At 35.3% G+C, this 20,058-nt stretch overlaps 1 protein-coding gene across 1 annotated transcript; it reads right to left on the minus strand.

Moving 5' to 3' along the window:
- Positions 1–616: 616 nt before the first annotated feature.
- Positions 617–17,613, minus strand: LOC149801100 (uncharacterized). Its single transcript, XM_089954257.1, has 4 exons — positions 17,533–17,613; positions 5,229–5,365; positions 4,664–4,741; positions 617–1,670 (listed from the first exon to the last, which is right to left on the minus strand). Exons 1-4 carry the CDS (start codon positions 17,555–17,557, stop codon positions 1,299–1,301), a joined length of 612 nt encoding a protein of 203 aa, XP_089810383.1. The 5' UTR covers positions 17,558–17,613; the 3' UTR covers positions 617–1,298.
- Positions 17,614–20,058: the final 2,445 nt, after the last annotated feature.

Below are 20,058 nucleotides of genomic sequence, written 5' to 3' on the forward strand. Positions count from 1 at the left end.
TCATAAATATTACAAATAATTCTCTATACACATTATATCGTCAGAAGATAAATCTCCAATTTCACATTCGTAAGGGTTTTGTGTCTCACAAATGCATGAGTAATTAATACGCTATTTGAAGCCGAAAACTAATATTTCATGCCAGACACTGCAAGATTCGTCACAAACACTTTTCACAACTAATTAATCAACTATTTAATTTCAAATTACTAAAACTGTATACCTTACAATATCATGAACCCTTCCTCCATATAATTGGTGATATATTGTTATTCGGCTTTAAAGAAAAACTCTGATGATCCCCCTGGGTAAGGAAAATTGCAATAAACTCCTTGAAGAGTTTTCACATTTGATGGAGGATATATTTTAATAAGCACAACCTAAGTGGCAACCAATTGCTTATTTTATCGGAAATTGGCGATACTAGCCAAATGGATGTGAAGATGGTTGAATAAACAGCGAAAAGGACGTGAAGATGGTTGAATCTGTAAAAGGGAATAAGAAGAAAGTAACCAACTTGATTTCAGTCTAAGGACAACAAACCACCAATGGTTTTATTTTAATGAATTAGTGTTTCCGTAGAAAATAAGTAGAAAATATCAGTAACAACACCAAATCAAACTATGCACGTTTATTTGATGACACCAGTGACCGTCTAACGACATGTGTGGATTTTAGGTTAAAGAGCTGAGCGATAAAGACCCTACAGTGAGTCAAAAGATGTCAAAGTCATAAAAGCAGTGACAAATAATAATAATAATAAAACTTAGGCACTAACCCTATTCGAATTTGTTTTCTTTTAGATGTTTCTAAACTACTTCACAGAGACAAATGACTCGTATCCTGCAGTGGTATATGCAAACTTGTACAAGCTGTACCATAGAACATGCTTGCTCTACTCGACTGTCCCAGGCAATATTATATGGCTCTAAATAAAATATTCTGATAGTATTTGTTATTTTGGTTCATTTTCGCTGCCTTGTCTTATTATTTTTATGGTCGAGTGATTTGGTTTTATTTCCTATCTAAAAAGATAAGTGTTTCTTTCTTAAGTTTCAAGACAAAAAATTAATACTTAACATTTTTTTTCAAAAATGTCAGAGGACTTTATTTTGATTTCTTACATCAACCATTTTGTTACATATTACATTATCTGGAAAACATTTAGTGAACCACTGACAGTCAAAGCTTGAATACAGTTTGATAATTGGAACGTTTATCATACTTATATAAATTGGTTAAACTCGCATCATCTGATGCTGGAAATTGAGGACGAAATCAGACGTACTTGCTCCTTGTTACTGAACCGTTGTCATTGTCCACATCGGTTGAACATAAGTGGCTTGAGGATTTCGTATGCCATTATTGTCTGTAAACGTATTTCTTGTGTCGTATGGGAAGTTGGAGTGATTATGTCCTCCGACATGTTGCAGTGTGGCAAGTTTTGCATTGAGAGCAACATTTCGAGCAGCCTTCCAAAGTGAGCAGACTGCAAAACTTACTGAGCTAAAACTCAGGATGCCGTTGAAAACGGCCACGACTATGGGTACGGCGTCAAACTCTCTTGAATAAGGATATCGGTACGTGTGCATGGGTACGGTAATTGATATGATGAAAATTGGGAAAACGGCCATGAACCACAAGATACTTAGGATACAGTTAAAGTGGACCTGCAATTAGATAAAATATGCAAGAAATGAGAAATATCAAAAGCAAATCAATACATCCTTCACCCCCAGACGAAGTTCAATTCAATTCAATCGTTTTTTTTAATAACCATGTATAACCTTATAAAGTACATGCTAAAACATTACGTGGTCAATAAATGTGATACATAATACAAAGAAAAGCTCTGATATTTTAATCAACAAAAGCTGGAAATGAAAGGATGGAAAAGTATGAACCAACTTATTAATAATGTACCCTAAATAGAATGTCTTATTTTCAACACTTCATACATAGGTTTAGGTATTGAACATAACGATTTCTTCTGACTAGAACTTGAAAAGTTAATATACTTGTACATGTTTGGTTTATTCCAGAAGTTCATTTTCATTAACTTCATTCTACACATATATTTAAAATCCAATAGACATTTAAATAAGTGAAAACTAGTTCATACGTGATGTTGCTTGAAATCAAGCTACATCAACTGCTTTTATGGCTGTTATTTCAAAGTAAACGCGACCATTGTGTCACTTGTAAACAAATATTCCACACAGTATAATTTAAGCTATTTGAAAATTGCAATGTTGCTAAGCATAAACTTTTTTTGAACGAATATCACAACATTATCTGAAAGCTTAATTGAGAACATATTTGTTAATTTTTTACATAATTTTTTTTTAATTCTTCACCGTATATAAGTAGCATCCGATTTAGAAACAACCCTATCTCACAGTTCCTTATGAATGCGATATTCTCATTTTAGACCCAATACAAAATTTAATATCTGCTAAATAGGAAACGGAAAAAGAAACGAAATGTCAAAAGCTATTAAAAGGTCTCAAAATTGATTTAGTACAGCATGTTAGGCGGAAGGAGGGAGATATCATTTGTAGTGTAACCATTATATACATGCATGCATATATTGGTGTCTGTCTCTGTCTGTCGGTATGTCGCCCTAAATGAAAGATATGTATGCAAAACAGTTGCATGTTTTTTCCAATGTAATACACTCAACAAAAGCGCAAAAAATTGAGACCTTTCTTAAGTCAATGCGTACATTTCTTATATAATATATAAATGTCTGGCCGCATCTAAATTATATTTGTGCTTTTGTAAAGATTAAACAAATGCATATATGTGCCATTTTCATCATTCATTTCCCATACACAACATATTATATTTATATCATATTGTAAAACATCAATTCAATTTTACATGGATCATTTTTGCTATTTCAGTTAAATCTACTTTCTAGCTCAATAATTCTATTTACAACAGAGGGAGATTGATCAATGCATATGTTTTATTTTGGGATAATATTCCGAAATTATGTGATTTTTTTCAAACTTGAATCTGTTACAAATGATTATACTTTCTCCTTTCAATCAGTTAAAACATTTTAATAATGCATCAGTTTCAAAGATGACAAGAGAAAGTCTCTGTCATCCAAACAAAAGGATACATGATTGTAGAGACTTCCCAATTATTCTAAAAGTGATGCTGTTGGTAAGAAAGTATTTTTGGTACACTTCTATGCATATCATTTTTTGAAACCATCTCTGTATTCAACAACTAAAATGGAATGGTTTAAAACACTCTCATATTGTTTTTTGTACCTTTTCTCCTTAATAAGCAGCAATACAGGCTGATGTTATTAAAGGCTATTTATGTTAGAATAAATGTTTGTATCAAGTTCATAATACGAGTGGATGGCGCTAAATACGCCTTGATACTGTAGAATGCATGCATGCATTCCAAACTTATTACAAAAATATTTACGTTAATCCGTAACTAAATTGTTTATATAAAAAAAATTCCCTTTTCACCCAGTGCACTTACTTATGACTAGAAATTAAAACTTTACTATTAGATTCATATAATTGTGGTTTTAGGAAAATCTTTTGAGTTTTTATTAGTAAATGTATTATATGATGCAATATATTCTACAAATGCATCTGTCATACACAAATTTTTTTTTAAAGTACAATGACGTGTGCAGAAATTTGGTGAGCCTCAGTGCTAAGTCTCATCACTTTACTGTTGGATAAAGTGGGTTGAGTGTCAATGAATGACTATTTAGAAATTCTTTCGATTTTTGATATGTTATAAAACACACCTCGAATAAACTGAAATCGTACAGTTTAGACTAGGTGATGTGACAAGAACTGGAGATAAAACTGTTACATAGCGCACAAGTAGTGTCCATTATATAGGCTGAAGACTCGTCATAGTCGATTATGCGATATTAATAAGAAAAATATGAATAAAATATAGTGTACAATCGACATAAAAGGTTTGACACTCTGGATCAAAAGCAGTGTAACAATAGTCCGAGATATGGAATCGTTTATTTCTTTATACCGATATTATATCCTGAATATATTTCCTTTTATAACATTCAATATAACTTTTAATATCTACAACCTAGTGTAATATTAGAAATATAAATATTACTGAGAGAGTTAATATTGTGCCTGTTTGTGGAGATATATGTAATGTTATTGACCGAATATGGTTAAATCCAAATTCATCTTGTACGTATAGCTGCAATATGCAATGCTGTTTGTATAAGAATGCGCTTTGTGTCAATCCGACCTAGGCTGGAAACAGTTGGTGAAATCTCATTTGTCTCATTAATGAGAGAGTTAATATTGTGCCTGTTTGTGGAGACAGATGGTTTGTTGTTGTTGTTGTTATTGTTATTTTAGGGTTTAACGACAATATTTAGACAAAGGTGAGATGGCAGAGATCCGTAACGGAGAATGACTTAGACCAATCGGTCACTCCGGGCCCAACGTATGGACTGTAATTGGCCGTGTAGGTATTATGGTTAAATCAAAATTCTTCCTTTATTTATAGCTGCAATATAACATTATGTCTGCATAAGTATGCGTTCTGAGTCAATCCGAACTAGGCTGGACTCGTTGGTAGAATCTCATTTGTCTCAGAGAGAAAGAGAGAGAGAGATAGTTTCCTACAGCATCAGAATACGTACAAGAATGTGACGCAGGTTCTGATAATTGCATTGCGATGCAATCCAGAAGACGACGAAAACAAATGCAGGCAAGATGGGCTGAAACATTAGATTGGCAAATTTAAAGATTGACTGGATTTAGCGTTGGTATTGTGACATGCAGCTCTCCTTCTGGTACAATCTCTAATGCATAAATATAAACAGTTCCAACATGTATACATGCATACATTCATTTAGTTCATTATACTGCACTAATATGTTCTGGATATATATATATATATATATATATATATATATATATATACATATATATCGTGTCTTTACTTTTTGTCCGCGAATCAGGTTTGTGGAGGTTCCTACCTGACTTAGACATGTTCCTAAGTAGCAAACAAGATATTTAATGCAATCTGAGTTTCAGGTCAGTTGTTATCCAGTTAAACTAGAATTTACCTTGTAATAATAATAATAATAATAATAATAATATTATTATTATTATTATTATTATTATTATTATTATTATTATTATTAAGAGTTAAATACTTCTATCCATGTGATTGCCCATGCAATGATGATGTCAATTTCTTACCGACAGGTGAATCAGCATCAGATAGATATGCAACGTTGCTCCACAAATGATGATGCCAACAACTAGATTAATAACTTGAATTATGTTATGTGCCACTATCACATTCTGTAGTATGCGATTCACTTCCATTTCAGCTCCTAATAAAGGAAAGAAAATGTTTAACAGCTGAAAAAAGAAGACGTTACCAATTCTCTAACAGCATCAGATGTCATATCTTAATGTGTGATTTATAGTCATCACAGTCATCGTAAGGATAGGAATTGCTTTGGAAATTGTCAATAATAGGCATTTCTTGCACTTATTATGTAAAGAAAGCAATTCGATTGATATAAGTCAAGATCATAAACTATTTAAATGAGCATCAGGAAAACACGCAATACACATGGTTGTTCGTGTTGATGTTTGTGAACGATGATTTATATTGAAAAAGATATAGAGCTTCATGAGTATTTAGATAGCAGAGACAATCGAAAAGTCAGATCGTATATGTGATCCATTTTAATAATTAGAAATATTATCCACTGAGGTATCGTGACAGGGCACCGTGAGCAGCAAATCACAGTGATATAATCACGATATAATAACTTGAAATGAATTCACAATAATCCAGTCCAGTCGAAATACAAATAAATATATCTTATCATTCTATGTTGCCTACTACTGGAAACAATTTCCATCCATTGTGATCTATGAAACAGTGGGATCTGGTTCGAACTACAGTTAAATTGCCTGTAATCAAATCGAAAGATGAAAAGACTAAGCTTTAAATTCGTATGTGAGCTGGTAAACAAACAAATATTCCGAAACAAAAGATAATAAGTCCAACGTAGATTTTCCATGGTGCGAGTAGTCGATAAAGATGAAGTGTTTTCTTCTATGAATGTACTACTAAATGGAATGCTAAGTAAAACATTTGTATTATTCTATAACCGTACCAGTCAAAATCATAAATACAAAAAGCACCAGCAGCAACCAAAAAGCAACAATAATAGTTATAAATACTACTAATAATACTACTGCTAATGATAATATTGATGTTGATGTAGGAAAAGCAATATCAAGTTGACCACTAGGTATAATTTTCCCGCAACGTGGAGGAAATAATTACTAAAAATATGTTTGTACTACAATGTTTTATGAACCGATGGATATGTAGGATTTTAGGCATTTTATTTTATATGATGTTATACCCGTCAAACAAGCAAGTTTACATACTAGCTTAATACAATAACTTTTGCATAGCTTAGTTAAATTGATAATTGCATGCATTATTTTCACTCATTTGATTTTATGAGTCTAAATTTATTTGAAGCTCATGTGACATTCTAGGAAAAGTCTCCATCATACTTGAAAAGTGTACTAAAGATAGTAATACAATCCATTTTTCTGTGTCAGGTAATTCTGCACCACTGTGACATATGTTAAAGATATGAAAGGAATATACCAAGAAAAGCAAGTGTTCATGCAAACAAACTAAATATATACTCTTAGAAGTCCAACCGATATTTCTACGTTCCCATGGAGATTTCACCTAACACTTCTGATTTACTGCATTCCATATGTGTGGTTCCTTTTACCTGTATACCTTTTAGTCTTTCATTTCTCTATACCGCTTCTCCTATTCACCTCAACATATCTAGATTTCAAGATATTATCGACATACATTTGGATTCAAAATTGTTTTAATCATTCAGCAGTTTATGTAATCGGGAAAAGTTGTACAAGAACATTTTTAGATTCTGAATCAAAACATTTGAATTATTGTAACACGGACCAAACTTTTAGCTTTAAGAAGTCCAAGCAAAGTAAATCTGGTTTTCTGCCTTTAGGCCGAGAAATGCGCCCAGTATATTTTATTCGGAGGCATTTTTATAAAGAATTCTGACAAATCATATTTATATTCTTCAATTTTTGTAAAGTTTTTCCTGTTTTTGCGACACTTGTACGAGATCATATTCTTACATGTTAATGTGAATTCTTCTTTTCATCTTCTTTCTGACGATATTCCATACTAACGTATGATTCAGCAGTTATCATTTATGTAGTTTGAACAATGTCGATTTGATGCAAATTATGGTAAAATTGTGGAATTACGAGATATTAAAAGCGGGAGTATTATAAGTACGGTTAAAGTAAATAACAAAGATTAGAAGCAAAAGGATGTATGGAAGAAGGCGAAGGTTAGATAGCCTGCATGCATATGTGACAAAGCAGACTTCGGCTATTCGTGATTCTAATTTGTTCAGTACCTTATCGTATTTCGTTTCAATGACGATAGCAAAGCTTGATTCCCGTTCAAACAGACAGATACCTAACATAAGTTTTGCAGCGTTGAAAGATAGGTTTTCAAGTTAATTCAATATCTAAATAAAAATGCCAGTCGTCTACAATTACACAGTGTATAACCTATTCAACAGTGTAGCCTTGACTGAGACGAGAGAGTTGTTGTTCCTCCTATGTACACATGCTTTTCAGGGTTCCTAGCAAAATCGTACACTAAAATTTCTAAGTTTAATAACAATAAAGATATTTACTATCCTCTGGTAAAATGTAGCTGTAAAGTGTAACTTTGTAGGATTTGAGCTATTCATATTTTTGTCGAATGGGCAACAGTTACCCTTGTCAACAAATCTAGCTATACAGTTTAGCTAGGTAGGATTTGAAATATTCATATTTATTTTGTTCAAATGGGCAACAATTACTATTCTTATCATAGCCTTGAATTGTTATTCTCATTATTGAAGAAGATAGAAAAGCTTGAAATATCAAAATGAACTGAAACTAAATTGTACGGTCATAATGTTCGTGTTCACCTTTCTTGTCTAACATAAGTAATGCCATTATATGTCTAACAGTACCATTACACTAGTGAGAGTTTTTATAAAATTACATGTAATTTTGCTTTTTTAATAAGACAAATCCAACAATAAAGCGCTTCATCAGTAGTAAATGTAATATGGTTAAAGGTTGTTTTACTTTGGCCCAAATCATAACATTATTTTAAATTTTAGAACGTGGAAGAAAGGATTAAATACAATATTTTGGATCCTGCTTGGACACGTTCATATAACATAACACGAAGGAAAACAGCGGATGATCAGTTTATATTTGTCATATGTTTACTGCCAATTTGTTTTTGAGATTGTTAGTTACTATTGTAACTGACGATAACCATACATACATCAAAGATAATTGTCTCATAAATTGATACGCAAATAAACGGGTATAGAAGACAAAAGCACATTGAATATAAAACTTTGATATTTGTTTATTCTGATTGTAGAATCATTTAGATTTTACGTTGGAAATGTCACGAATTAAAAGAATGTATTTATTACTGTCATCAATTCTACATCACGAATATGATCAGTAGGAATATTAGACTATATGGTTATGTTAAAATACGGTTTGATTTAACAATTGGACTTTTAATGTACCAGATTGCATAACAAGACCTTCAACTTGAATATTGATGATTTACACAGAACCATAATTCTTGGCATGATAAAAAGATGTAAAGAGGATCAACTGAAACAGTAATAAAAACATTTTTTTAATTATGCGTCAAAAACTATACAGGCGATACTTGATTATACGTGACGATGTTCTACAAAAGAGAGTCGGTTTCATTACACATACTGATTTCGATATTACAGAAGGAGATTGTGCATAGATTACAATTAATGGGTTAGAAATGAAACTCTTGTATAAATATATAAACAGCGGTATTTGATAAATAAGTTCTTTATGATGCGAAATTAGTATTCAATACATCGGCTATAACTGCAAACAGATCATCGATGTACAACATGCAGACATACAGTGATTGGTTAGATAAAATCTGGAGACGAGAGAGGATATTGGACAATTCAAAACATATTTCCTTAGCCCCATAAACTTGTATATAATATTGGAAGGAAGGGTTTCTATAAACAGCACTGCTTACAGACAAAAGCAAAGATCCATGCTACTCTGAATATTGTGAATATTACCGAGTTATGTATATGCTTAAATGTGTACATGTAGCAACAAGGTGGAAACAAACAACATAAGAATAGAAAGACATTTAACTTAACAGGCATGTCACATATATGAAAGAGAACTAACTGAAAACAAAATTTGCTGACTATATTCAAATCAACATTCATAACGCATATATCCCAACATTTCCGATATCAAACTTTTATAACATTATGTACCCTAAACCGCTCTATTTAGTATATAATTTATTCACCAGACCGGTCAAGAAAATCACATGGATGAAGACGTGCAAATGGTAAGGAAAGAACGCTTATATGATATTTAATTTATAAAAGATTTAAAAGTGATAAATTCGATAAAGAAGGAAGGAACGTAGTTAGTACAAAGCATATAAGGGTCACTGATATCTTTAGATTCGTGGTCATACCCTCGAAGAAGATAGTGTATAATACGCAAATCATGACGCGTTGTATCGTACCTGGGGTTTTAGCGACATATTTAATCGATTTTGTTGGTGACAGGTTGCTCATTTGTATTTTGTACCCTTCTTTGCCTTGTGCTTTAGAGTGGGAATATAATCACTGTGTACGCTGTGATTTTTGTGACGTGTTCAAGTCATGTAATATATGCAGTGGGGTTGAGATTATGTGGTGCTAATATTCCTGGTGTTAATGTGTAGCATATTAATAACTGAGGAAACATTTGTCTAACAGTTAACTTCAAAACGGTTCCAATATTAATACTTTTCGATACATCTAACGCAGACTCAGCAGTTTTAAGATGCGTCGTCGGCGACTGTAAGAGGTGAGGAAACTTATGCATCTTTAATTCTGGTAATTATTTATGGCGATCAATGTTAGATGATTACTGTGACAGTTACGAGATATTTGAGATTCTAACAATATTCTGAGGAAAGTTTGGTGAGTGATCTTTCGCAAAAAATTATTTGTATACTTAAGTCGTTCTCATTACATTTATTTTGCATTTTGTGTTCCAAATTTATCAGTAATCATGTAACAGAATAGTTTGATCGATGCGTTTTGTTACCCTGCGGGTCCGGGATTGTAGAATTGGCCCGACGTGTCTCGCTACGTGTCGTAAAAGGCGACTAAGTAGAGGCAACCTGTTTGCCGTGGGTTGCGTCCCGTGTTGGGGGAGGAAAGGATCTTGATAGTTGAGCAGAGGCTTTCCATGCAATACACTACTTTGGCCTCTACTTCTCTTAGACGGGTGGTCGGGAAGGGCCCGGTTCCGACAAATTGGTCCCCCTGCGGGTCCGGGGTTGTAGAATTGGCCCGACGTGCCTCGCTACGTGTCGTAAAATGCGACTAAGTAGAGGCAACCTGTTTGCCGTGGGTTGCGTCCCGTGTCGGGGGAGGAAAGGATCCTGGTAGTTGAGCAGAGGCTTTCCATGCAATACACTACTTTGGCCTCTACTTCTCTTAGACTGGTGGTCGGGATGGGCCCGGTTCCGACAAATCGGCTGGTCACGCCGAGCCCTAGGAAGTCTTTATTTACTCTCTCACCTTCTTTATCTTTCTCCCTGTATCTCTCTTGATACCACCGTTGCCCCTATATTATATTCCTTTGTCTTTCCCTTTCCCAAATCTTAGAAGACTTCCTAGAAGGCGGTGGCTTAGCGGGTCAATTGGAGGGTAATTTTACCGACCCTAGAAATTGGCGACTTTTTTAATTTTTAATTTCAACTTTTTGTTTTTTATATCTCTGGTCGATATAGGACCTTTTATAAGTTTCGAAAGATTATACAAATAATACTTTGTTTGGCGCTAATTAGCCTAACAGTGCTGATGCGCCGTTAAAAATCAATCAATCAATCAATCAGTCTCTTAGACGGGTGATCGGGATGGGCCCGGTTCCGACAAATCGGCTGGTCACGCCGAGCCCTAGGAAGTCTTTATTTACTCTCTCACCTTCTTGATCTTTCTCTTTGTATCTCTCTTGATACCACCGTTGCCCCTATATTCTATTCCTTTATCTTTCCCTTTTCCAAGCTTTGGAAGACTTCCTAGAAGGCGGTGGCTTAACGGGTCAATCGGGGGGTAATTTTACCGACCTTACAAATTGGCGATTTCAGGGTCAATCAAAGGTAATTTTATCAACTGAGTATGGCATCTGTGTATCCCTGGCACTTGAAAAGTGTCCCCTTGTTGGGCTCCTTGGTGGGTGGGGAGCACGGGTGCTGAATATTTATTCAAGCCAAGATGGAAAATCAAAAAAATCAAAATAAGCGTACCAAAACGGGAACTGACTCAGATCATGAACCATGTAGTGTAGAATCCTTTCCTCGCTTCATGGTCATCAAATCAAAAGATGAAACCAAATCCCTAGCCGCACTATCGCCATTTATAATCGAAAAGACTATACTTGGATTAGTCGGCAAACCAAAGAGCATTAAAAAGATCAGATCAGGTGGTCTGCTTTTTGAGTGCGAACGTAAAGAACACACTGATAACATTCAAAAAATTAAGGTATTTCATGACATCCCAGTAACTTGTTTCGCACACACATCTCTGAATACATCAAAAGGCGTCATTCGTTGCCGTGACTTGGCTGGAGTCAGCGACAAAGACATCGTAGAGGGGATGAAAAGTGAAGGTTTAACTGCAGTTCGTATTATTCGTATCAAACGAAACAACGATCTGCAGGACACCAGCACCATTATACTCACCTTCAACAAACCAACGATACCTAAAGTTGTCAAAGTTGGGTTCCTACAAGTTAAGGTTGAGATATACATACCAAATCTCCTCCGATGCTACAAATGTCAAAAATACGGTCATCATGAAGACCGCTGTTCCAGAAACCAAGCATGTGGACAATGTGGAGACCCTTCTCATCGGGAATCCGAGTGCAAAGCCACTCCATATTGCGTCAACTGCGGCAGGGAACACCATGCAAATTCAAAAGATTGCGATATATGGAAATAGGAGAAGGAAATCCAAAGGGTTAAATACGCATCCAACATCCCATATCCAGAGGCCGGGAAGCTTGTACAAGCCAGAAGATTACTCCCCTGCCCATCCTTCTCAACTGTAGTGAAAAGCAGCCAAAAGGCAATGAAAGACGCCCAAACTCAAACAAACCAACTTGAATCCCCTTCCGTCTCCAACATTCCGCATTACAAACCCCAGAAAAACTCAACATTGACGCAAACAACATTCAACATGCACGATCAAGATCACCAAAGAGTAAAAAAATGTCGACAAGAAATAGGCAGCAAAAAGGGTCTGATGACCCAATAAAACTGCATAGTAGGTTTAGAGACTTTGAGGATATGGATGCAGAAGAATCTGCTCCACGTCCTCAAGGTGGCTCCAGACCTAACAACAAAAAATATATCCCCGTACTTCCTCCAGATAAATAACCACACAAATTGTCTCCACGAAAAGTCTAACCTAGCTCCAGAATCTTCAATATAAAGTTGTAACGAAGAACACTATTTTGCAATGGAACTGTAGAGGACTTAAAGCCAACTACCATGATATTCTTCTGCTTTTAAACGAACATGATCCTGCAGTACTATGTCTTCAAGAAACATTTTTGAAAAATACAGATAACATCACACTTACAAATTCTCCCTGTTTAACAACTACTCTCAAAATGTTGACAGGGCCTCAGGAGGAGTTTCTGTTATTGTGAACAACAGAGCCCCTCATAGCGTCATTCCTTTAAACACAAATTTACAAGCCATTGCTGTAAGCGTCACTCTTCATCGAGTGATTACATTTTGCTCTATTTACTTACCACCAAACACTAACCTAGTTCCAAACGAATTAGACACCCTTGTTCAACAACTTTCCGCGCGATTTATTTTACTCGGGGATTATAATGCCCATAACATTTTAAATGATATAAGTGACAGAGGTCACAAAGTTGAAGACTTTATTTCTAGACAGGATCTGTGTCTATATAACACCAAAACACCAACATATTTACACCCAGGCACGGGTGCATACACATGCATGGATTTGACAATTTGTTCTCCTTCGCTGCTTTTGGACTATGAATGGAAGGTCGCTGATGACCTTCACAGCAGCGATCACTTCCCAATCTCCCTTGTAAATCTTAACTCTACAATTGATGAAGTAATTCCACAATGGAATTTAAAGAAGGCCGACTGGGCCAAGTTTGAAACACTCTGTAAAACTAGGCTGAATGAGGATACAGTTTTTTAATGTTACCGACCCCATTCAGCATTTTACATCTATTCTAACCGACATTGTAGAAGAATCTATCCCCAAGTCCTCAAGAAACTGTAAAAGAACCCTAAAACCTTGGCTTACTAAGGAATGTAAGGAAGCCATACGGCAACACCGAGAAGCCTTAATAAAATTTAAGAATCATCCGACGCCCGAGAATTTAAGTAAATATCGTATTCTCCGGGCCAAGCTCGCCGCAAAATCAAAGAAAGTAAACGAGCATCATGGAAGAAATATGTTTTCTCTTTAAACTCCCGTTCCTCAATTAAGAAAGTCTGGGACACGATCCGCAAAATAAACGGAAAGAGAAACCACAATTCTTTCCGACATCTGAAACTGAACAATAACAATTTTACCTCAAAACGTGACATAGCAAATGTTCTTGCTGATACATTCTCTAAATATTCCTCATCATCTAATTATTCCGAAGCTTTCCAAAAATTGAAAACTCAAAAAGAAAAGTCACGTTTAAAATTCACATCCAACAACTCGGAAAGTTACAACCAACTGTTTTCACTATCAGAACTTATGGAGCTTTAGACAAGGCCCATGATACTTCCGCTGGGCCAGGCAAAATACATTGGCAGTTTTTAAAACATCTTCCAAAGTCATCTTTAACATCTCTTTTGAAACTCTTCAATGATTTATGGATTACTGGTAATCTACCTAAGATATGAAAAGAAGCAACAGTAATACCAGTTCCCAAACCCGGGAAAGATAGCGAAGATCCTACCAACTATCGATCTATTGCACTCACAAGCTGCATGTACAAAACAATGGATCGAATGATTAATTCTCGGCTTGTATGGTACCTGCAAACCAAGAATTTAATATTTCCTTTCCAAAATGGCTTTCGTTATGGACGGAGCACCAACGATCATCTGGTTAGACTAGAAACATTCATTCGCGATGCATTTATCAAGAAAGAACATTTAGTAGCGGTTTTCTTTGATTTAGAAAAGGCCTATGACACAACATGGAAGTACGACATACCAAAACACCTGCACGATCTAGGTCTGAAAGGCCGTCTGCCCTCTTTCATATCCAACTTTCTCTCAGACAGAAAATTTAAGGTACGAGTGGGCTCTACTCTCTCAGATTTGCACGAGGAAGAGATGGGTGTGCCCCAGGGCGGTATTTTATGTGACACTTTTCAATATCAAAATTAATAACATCACCAAGTGTTTGACTCGTGGTGTGGATTGCTCACTATATGTTGACGATTTTCTCATATGTTATCGGTCAAAGCATATGGATACAATTGAAAGACACCTACAGCAAAATATCAACAAGATTCAAAATTGGACTAGTACGAACGGTTTCAAATTCTCGAAATCAAAAACGGTATGTATGCATTTCTGTCAATTACGACGACACCACGATGAACCTAAACTCACGCGGGACGGAACACCTATTCCAGTTGTTGAGGAAACAAAAGTTTTGGGTGTTATTTTTGACAGAAAACTGACTTTTACTCCACATCTAAAAAACTTGAAAGCCAAATGCTTAAAAGCACTTGACCTACTTAAAGTAGTAGCGCACACTGACTGGGGTGCTGATAGAAAAGTCATCCTGAATTTATATAGAACGTTTTTTCGCTCCAAACTAGACGATGGTTGCGTTGTGTATGGTTCAGCCCGAAAGTCATATCTTACAAAGTTTATCCAATTCATCATCAGGGAATAAGACTGGCTCTGGGAGCATTTAAAACATCCCCGTGTGAAAGCCTTCTAGCTGAGGCGAATGAACCACCGTTATCGCATCGTAGAGAAATGCTTTCCGCACAGTATACCCTCAAATTAAAATCAAACCCTCTGAATCCTCCTTTTTCGGCTGTTTTTCAACCCAAATACAAAACTTTATACGAAAATAAACAAAATGTCATACCTTCCTTTGGCATTAGAATATCATCCAGCCTTGACACTACAAATATAGATCTTTATAAAATTGAGAAAACGTCTAGCTCCGAAACACCACCTTTTCTAAGTAAACAACCTAAAGTACGTTTTACGCTACACGATGGAAAAAATCCGAAACAAACCCTTCTGTCTTCCACAACTCTTACCATGAACTACTCACCGAATTTAAAAACTACACCAGAATTTACACTGATGGATCAAAGGATGAGGAAAAGGCTGCTGCAGCCTTTGTTTGTGGAAATCACACAACGCAAGTTCGCTTACCAAATGGAGCATCAAATTTTACAGCCGAAATCAGAGCAATAGACCTTGCTCTGCAACATATAGAAAAGAAACTTATTTTAAACAGTATCATCTTCTCCGATTCGCTATCAGTACTCCAGTCACTACACAATAGAAAACTGAACAACCCATTATTGAAAAACATACTCGTAAAAAATACCGAGATGATTGTCTCCCACGATATAATATACTGTTGGTTACCTAGCCATATTGGTATTAAAGGTAACGAAAAAGCAGATCGCGCTGCTAAAATGGCCCTTACTCTAGAACCATCTGATTTTAAAATACCGTATACTGATTTTAAACCTTGTATCAGAAAGTTCTTTCGTCAGAAGTGGCAGGCATCATGGAATGATGCCGTGAATAACAAACTTCATGCAATCAAGCCAACTCTAGGAGAATGGACTCCTTCCTACAGAACCATACGTATGGAGGAGGTAGTCATTGCAAGAATCCGAATTGGTCATACTTACATCACCCACACCCACATACTAAAAGGTGAAGACCCACCAGAGTGCGTTTCTTGCAATGAACCATTCACTGTCAAGCACTTTATGATAGAGTGTTTTGACCTGCAACCTGCGCGCGATCGTTATGACATTGTGCATGACATGAAAGAACTTTTTGATACTATAAATATCACTCGTATTATAGAGTTCCTGAAAGCCGTAAATATTTGCTCTAAACTCTGACTTTTATGCTATCACTTTTTGCGGTTTTATGCAATATATATATGCCGTCCTATTTTAATACCTTTTCATCTTTTTTCATTAAAATTCAACATTTACATCCCCCGTTGATCGAGAAGTTTTATTTTGCACCGTTACCATCTTACCGTTTTTAATTTCAACCATTTCTTCTTTTTGATCCCTGTTCGATATAAAACCTTTTTTTATAGTGTTTTTAAAAATATTATACAAATAACAGTCTGTTTGGCGCTAAATAGCTAACAGTGCTGATGCGCCGTTAAAAAATAAATAAATGAATCTATCAATCAATCTGTTTATCATAATGTTTATGTAATAAATGACTACGTTAGTAAGCTCTACTTATCTTTCGTAATAGACTTTATGCACAATACTATTACTAGAAATCAGGAATAAGTACAAATGGATGTATACGAAATAAAAAAAAGAGTATGTGTGTAAATAGATGTACACGAACAATAAGCGTACATGTGTTGTTGTTGTTTATGTTGTTGTTTGGTTGAACTGCATTTTCCAGCAGAAGATAGGCTATACATCGCGCCCAGAATACATGATGGCGGAAGAACCAGGGAAAACCCCAGAAATAACCACCGACCAATGACAAGTTACTGGCAAGCTTTCTCGCATACCCACATTGGCCAAATCCGAGACTCGAGCATACGCAAAGAGAGATGCGTATAATGTGTAAACAAGTGTATACGGAAAATAAGCATTTATATTCCTTCCATGATGTATGTTTGTACAAAGTGAAAAAGATAATTGCGTAACAAGTCCTCTTCTAATGATTTACTGTTTTATGTCAACAGTTTAGCGCAGGAACTTATATCTAGGTTAATGATCATGACAAATATTTATATCTCTCTTGCATATTTGTTTAACAGAAACTGTTAACTTTGGTTCATTTGAACTATATTTGTATAAAAGACGAACGTGTTATCATCATATATCACGTACCAATTATAACTTTCAAGCGTTCCTGCAAACAATTCGTCTTTAACTTGAAAATTTGACTATCTGAAAATTGTGGGTCACATTTAATCACCTCTTCCTTGTTTCTTCTTAAATGCATGAAATCCGACTCTTCTGGTATATTCTCTACACGGACGAATATAAACTATGTTATGCTACACCACATAATGCCCACTTTTAACATAAAACATGGCTTAACATCCTGGACAAAAGTATTCATACTTACGAAGTTGGTCATACTGGATGTTCATGGTTGTAAATATTTTAATTGAGTTTCTCCAATCAGCAAATTAAAAAAGTGGATCTGTAAAAATACAGAAATTCGCCTATTATTCTCATATATGAATTATTCTTATTTTACAAACTTCCAACATTGGTAAATGCGATTCAGTCTTTTCACTAGTGGATCTCACTGATACACCAGTTTTAAAAGGTAAAGAACAGACAAGTTACTTTGATTTGCTCGTTAGATATATGACCTATGAAATTACGCGAATGGAAATCATCGTCTCCATTTATCCTTTGTTTATACGTTTCTGCTAGGGCTAAAATGCATCTAACTAATTAACTGCAATGATTTTATACAGAATTTAAGAAAATTTAATTTATATGTCGTTATCTGTGTATTTTTATCTAAATATAATGATCGTTCATTTTAAACTGTTTGAATGAAAGGTAGTTAAACACTGAATACGTCTGTTTTGCGTCTTCTGTTGTGTTATTGATCAGGTTTATCTGTTTTGACAAGCAATTGCACACAAAATAAAAGCCAGGATATAAAACAAGAATATTAAATATTTAAATCAGTTAAGAATTTCAAACAATCGTTTACGCCTTCCACTTTAACTCAACGATACAGTTGTCAACCTGATACACAGCCTTTGCAAATAAGCACAAACTCTGTCAAGCATGACCATAAGACACGTTGCATTCTATATGATTTTCGACCTGCTGTTAGCCAGGACGGAACCAAGAAGTTGTATTTTCAAAGTAATGTTTTCCAGTCAGATTTTAGAACTGCTCTCAATGAACAAATCTGAATTTCTTTAGAATCCTAAATGCAAATATGGCTGGCAGCCAATATCAAAATGACATCGTTTCCGTTCTACTACTGAACATCTCATTATGTGAGTACATTTTTTAGTATTGGAGATTAGTGAATGTAAGCACAATATCAAATAATGTCACAGCAATAAACTTTGAACCTTTATGGAATGAAGGAATATGGATACACATACCTGGATTTCGTCAATCGCCTTCGCGTAACTGCGCAACTAACTTCTGTGTATTTACACAAGGAAGAGGCCCAGTAATATTGGGAATGAGAGAATATATATACAAAAATCCCGATGATCCCTCTTGGTCTTTTTGTGTATTTTGTTTGGTTAATGTATACATTATTTTTTTCGCTCTTTTCCGAGACGCAGTGAAATATCGATATACAATAATATGATTTAGTTTGAATATTTTACCTATGATGTACCTCACATCCATGATTAATCTCTTTAGACCCTCCGTATAACGTGTGGATGTTATCGATTTAGAACAGGCTAGAGATAAAACTCGGTGTTGTGGTTTGTACTGAACGAGAGGAACACCTGCTGAGAGATAAAGATGTGTGCTAATATTATTTGGAAAGCCAGATCTAGTTATACCTTTGATCCATAAAGGATTTGGGGAAAGAAAAACATTGAGTTCCGGTCAGGTTTAGAGAATGATATACCTTCTTGTTTACATATTTGTGTCGATGTCTAAATCATGTTTAATACATGAAAGATTGATCCCTACGACGGCTTGTGTCACGCACCGTCTAATTAATCTTTTTACAACAAGCGTCATCATCAGGGTCTATGGAAATAACAATTGACATCATAGAACATATTTGATCAGTCGATCGTAAGCAGGTGATTATGCACATACATGCACGTGTGTATGTATTCCCGACTGGCTGCCACGGGCAGCAGTTAACAAAACAAGCCTCATTACGGGACGTTCGTTCGGACCAAGAGCATATTCTCTTATCCGGATCGCTTTGAAAACAGGCTCGTTATGCTTTTTTTCCCTCGAAATATGACTTACATCAGATGATGCACAAGAATTATCCGTTGGAATTGGATATAGTATAACCACTGCAGTCGTGTAACTTATCCACAAAGAGGTTATCCACTCTCCTCTGCTTAGAGAAGATGATTTGACATTGACTGTTGGAAGATGGCTTGAGATTGACTGCTGAATAAACGAGAGTTCCGGCCCAGAACTGGATTGTACCTCTTGTTAGCCCAAAGAGAATCCTGCAGGTTGATGGCATCGATTATTCTCTTGTTCCCGACAGCACGAATATTAAGGCATGTCCCACCGACTACGTCCTTTCCCTGGCAGAGGAATATAACAGTCCAATGTTGACATTGCCTGTCAAGAAAATAGTTTTTTCCCAAAATGTGATTTACAAGATGTCATCTGCCCATATAATATCATTAGTACATTGTTTCACATTATATGCTTGTTTCTCGTTAAAGTTTAATTGCGTGGTGTATCCACAACATTCATTCTGTTTTATGTCGTTGTATGTTTTGACATGGTTACAAAATTTGATGTTTGATTGTAATATTATGGTATATTTTAGTCTGACTGCTTTTGTTATCGCACTAAACATCTCTGAAACCTGAACATTTTGGTATATGGATTATATCGGATTATCATTGTGGGCCTTACATAATAATATTCGTGTTTCAAATAATGGAGTTGGCCTGTC

Source organism: Sinohyriopsis cumingii, chromosome 4, assembly GCF_028554795.1.
Source record: "Sinohyriopsis cumingii isolate HCF-2022 chromosome 4, ASM2855479v2, whole genome shotgun sequence".
NCBI lineage: Eukaryota > Metazoa > Mollusca > Bivalvia > Unionida > Unionidae > Sinohyriopsis > Sinohyriopsis cumingii.

Coding starts and splice junctions, on each gene's coding strand:
- LOC149801100 (XM_089954257.1), bottom strand. CDS start 17,557: ATGAACATCCAGTATGACCAACTTC. Junction 4,742..5,228: donor TGATGCTGATTCACCTGTCG/GTAAGAAATTGA, acceptor CTAATGTTTCAG/CCCATCTTGCCTGCATTTGT. Junction 1,671..4,663: donor AGAACCTGCGTCACATTCTT/GTACGTATTCTG, acceptor ATCTAATTGCAG/GTCCACTTTAACTGTATCCT.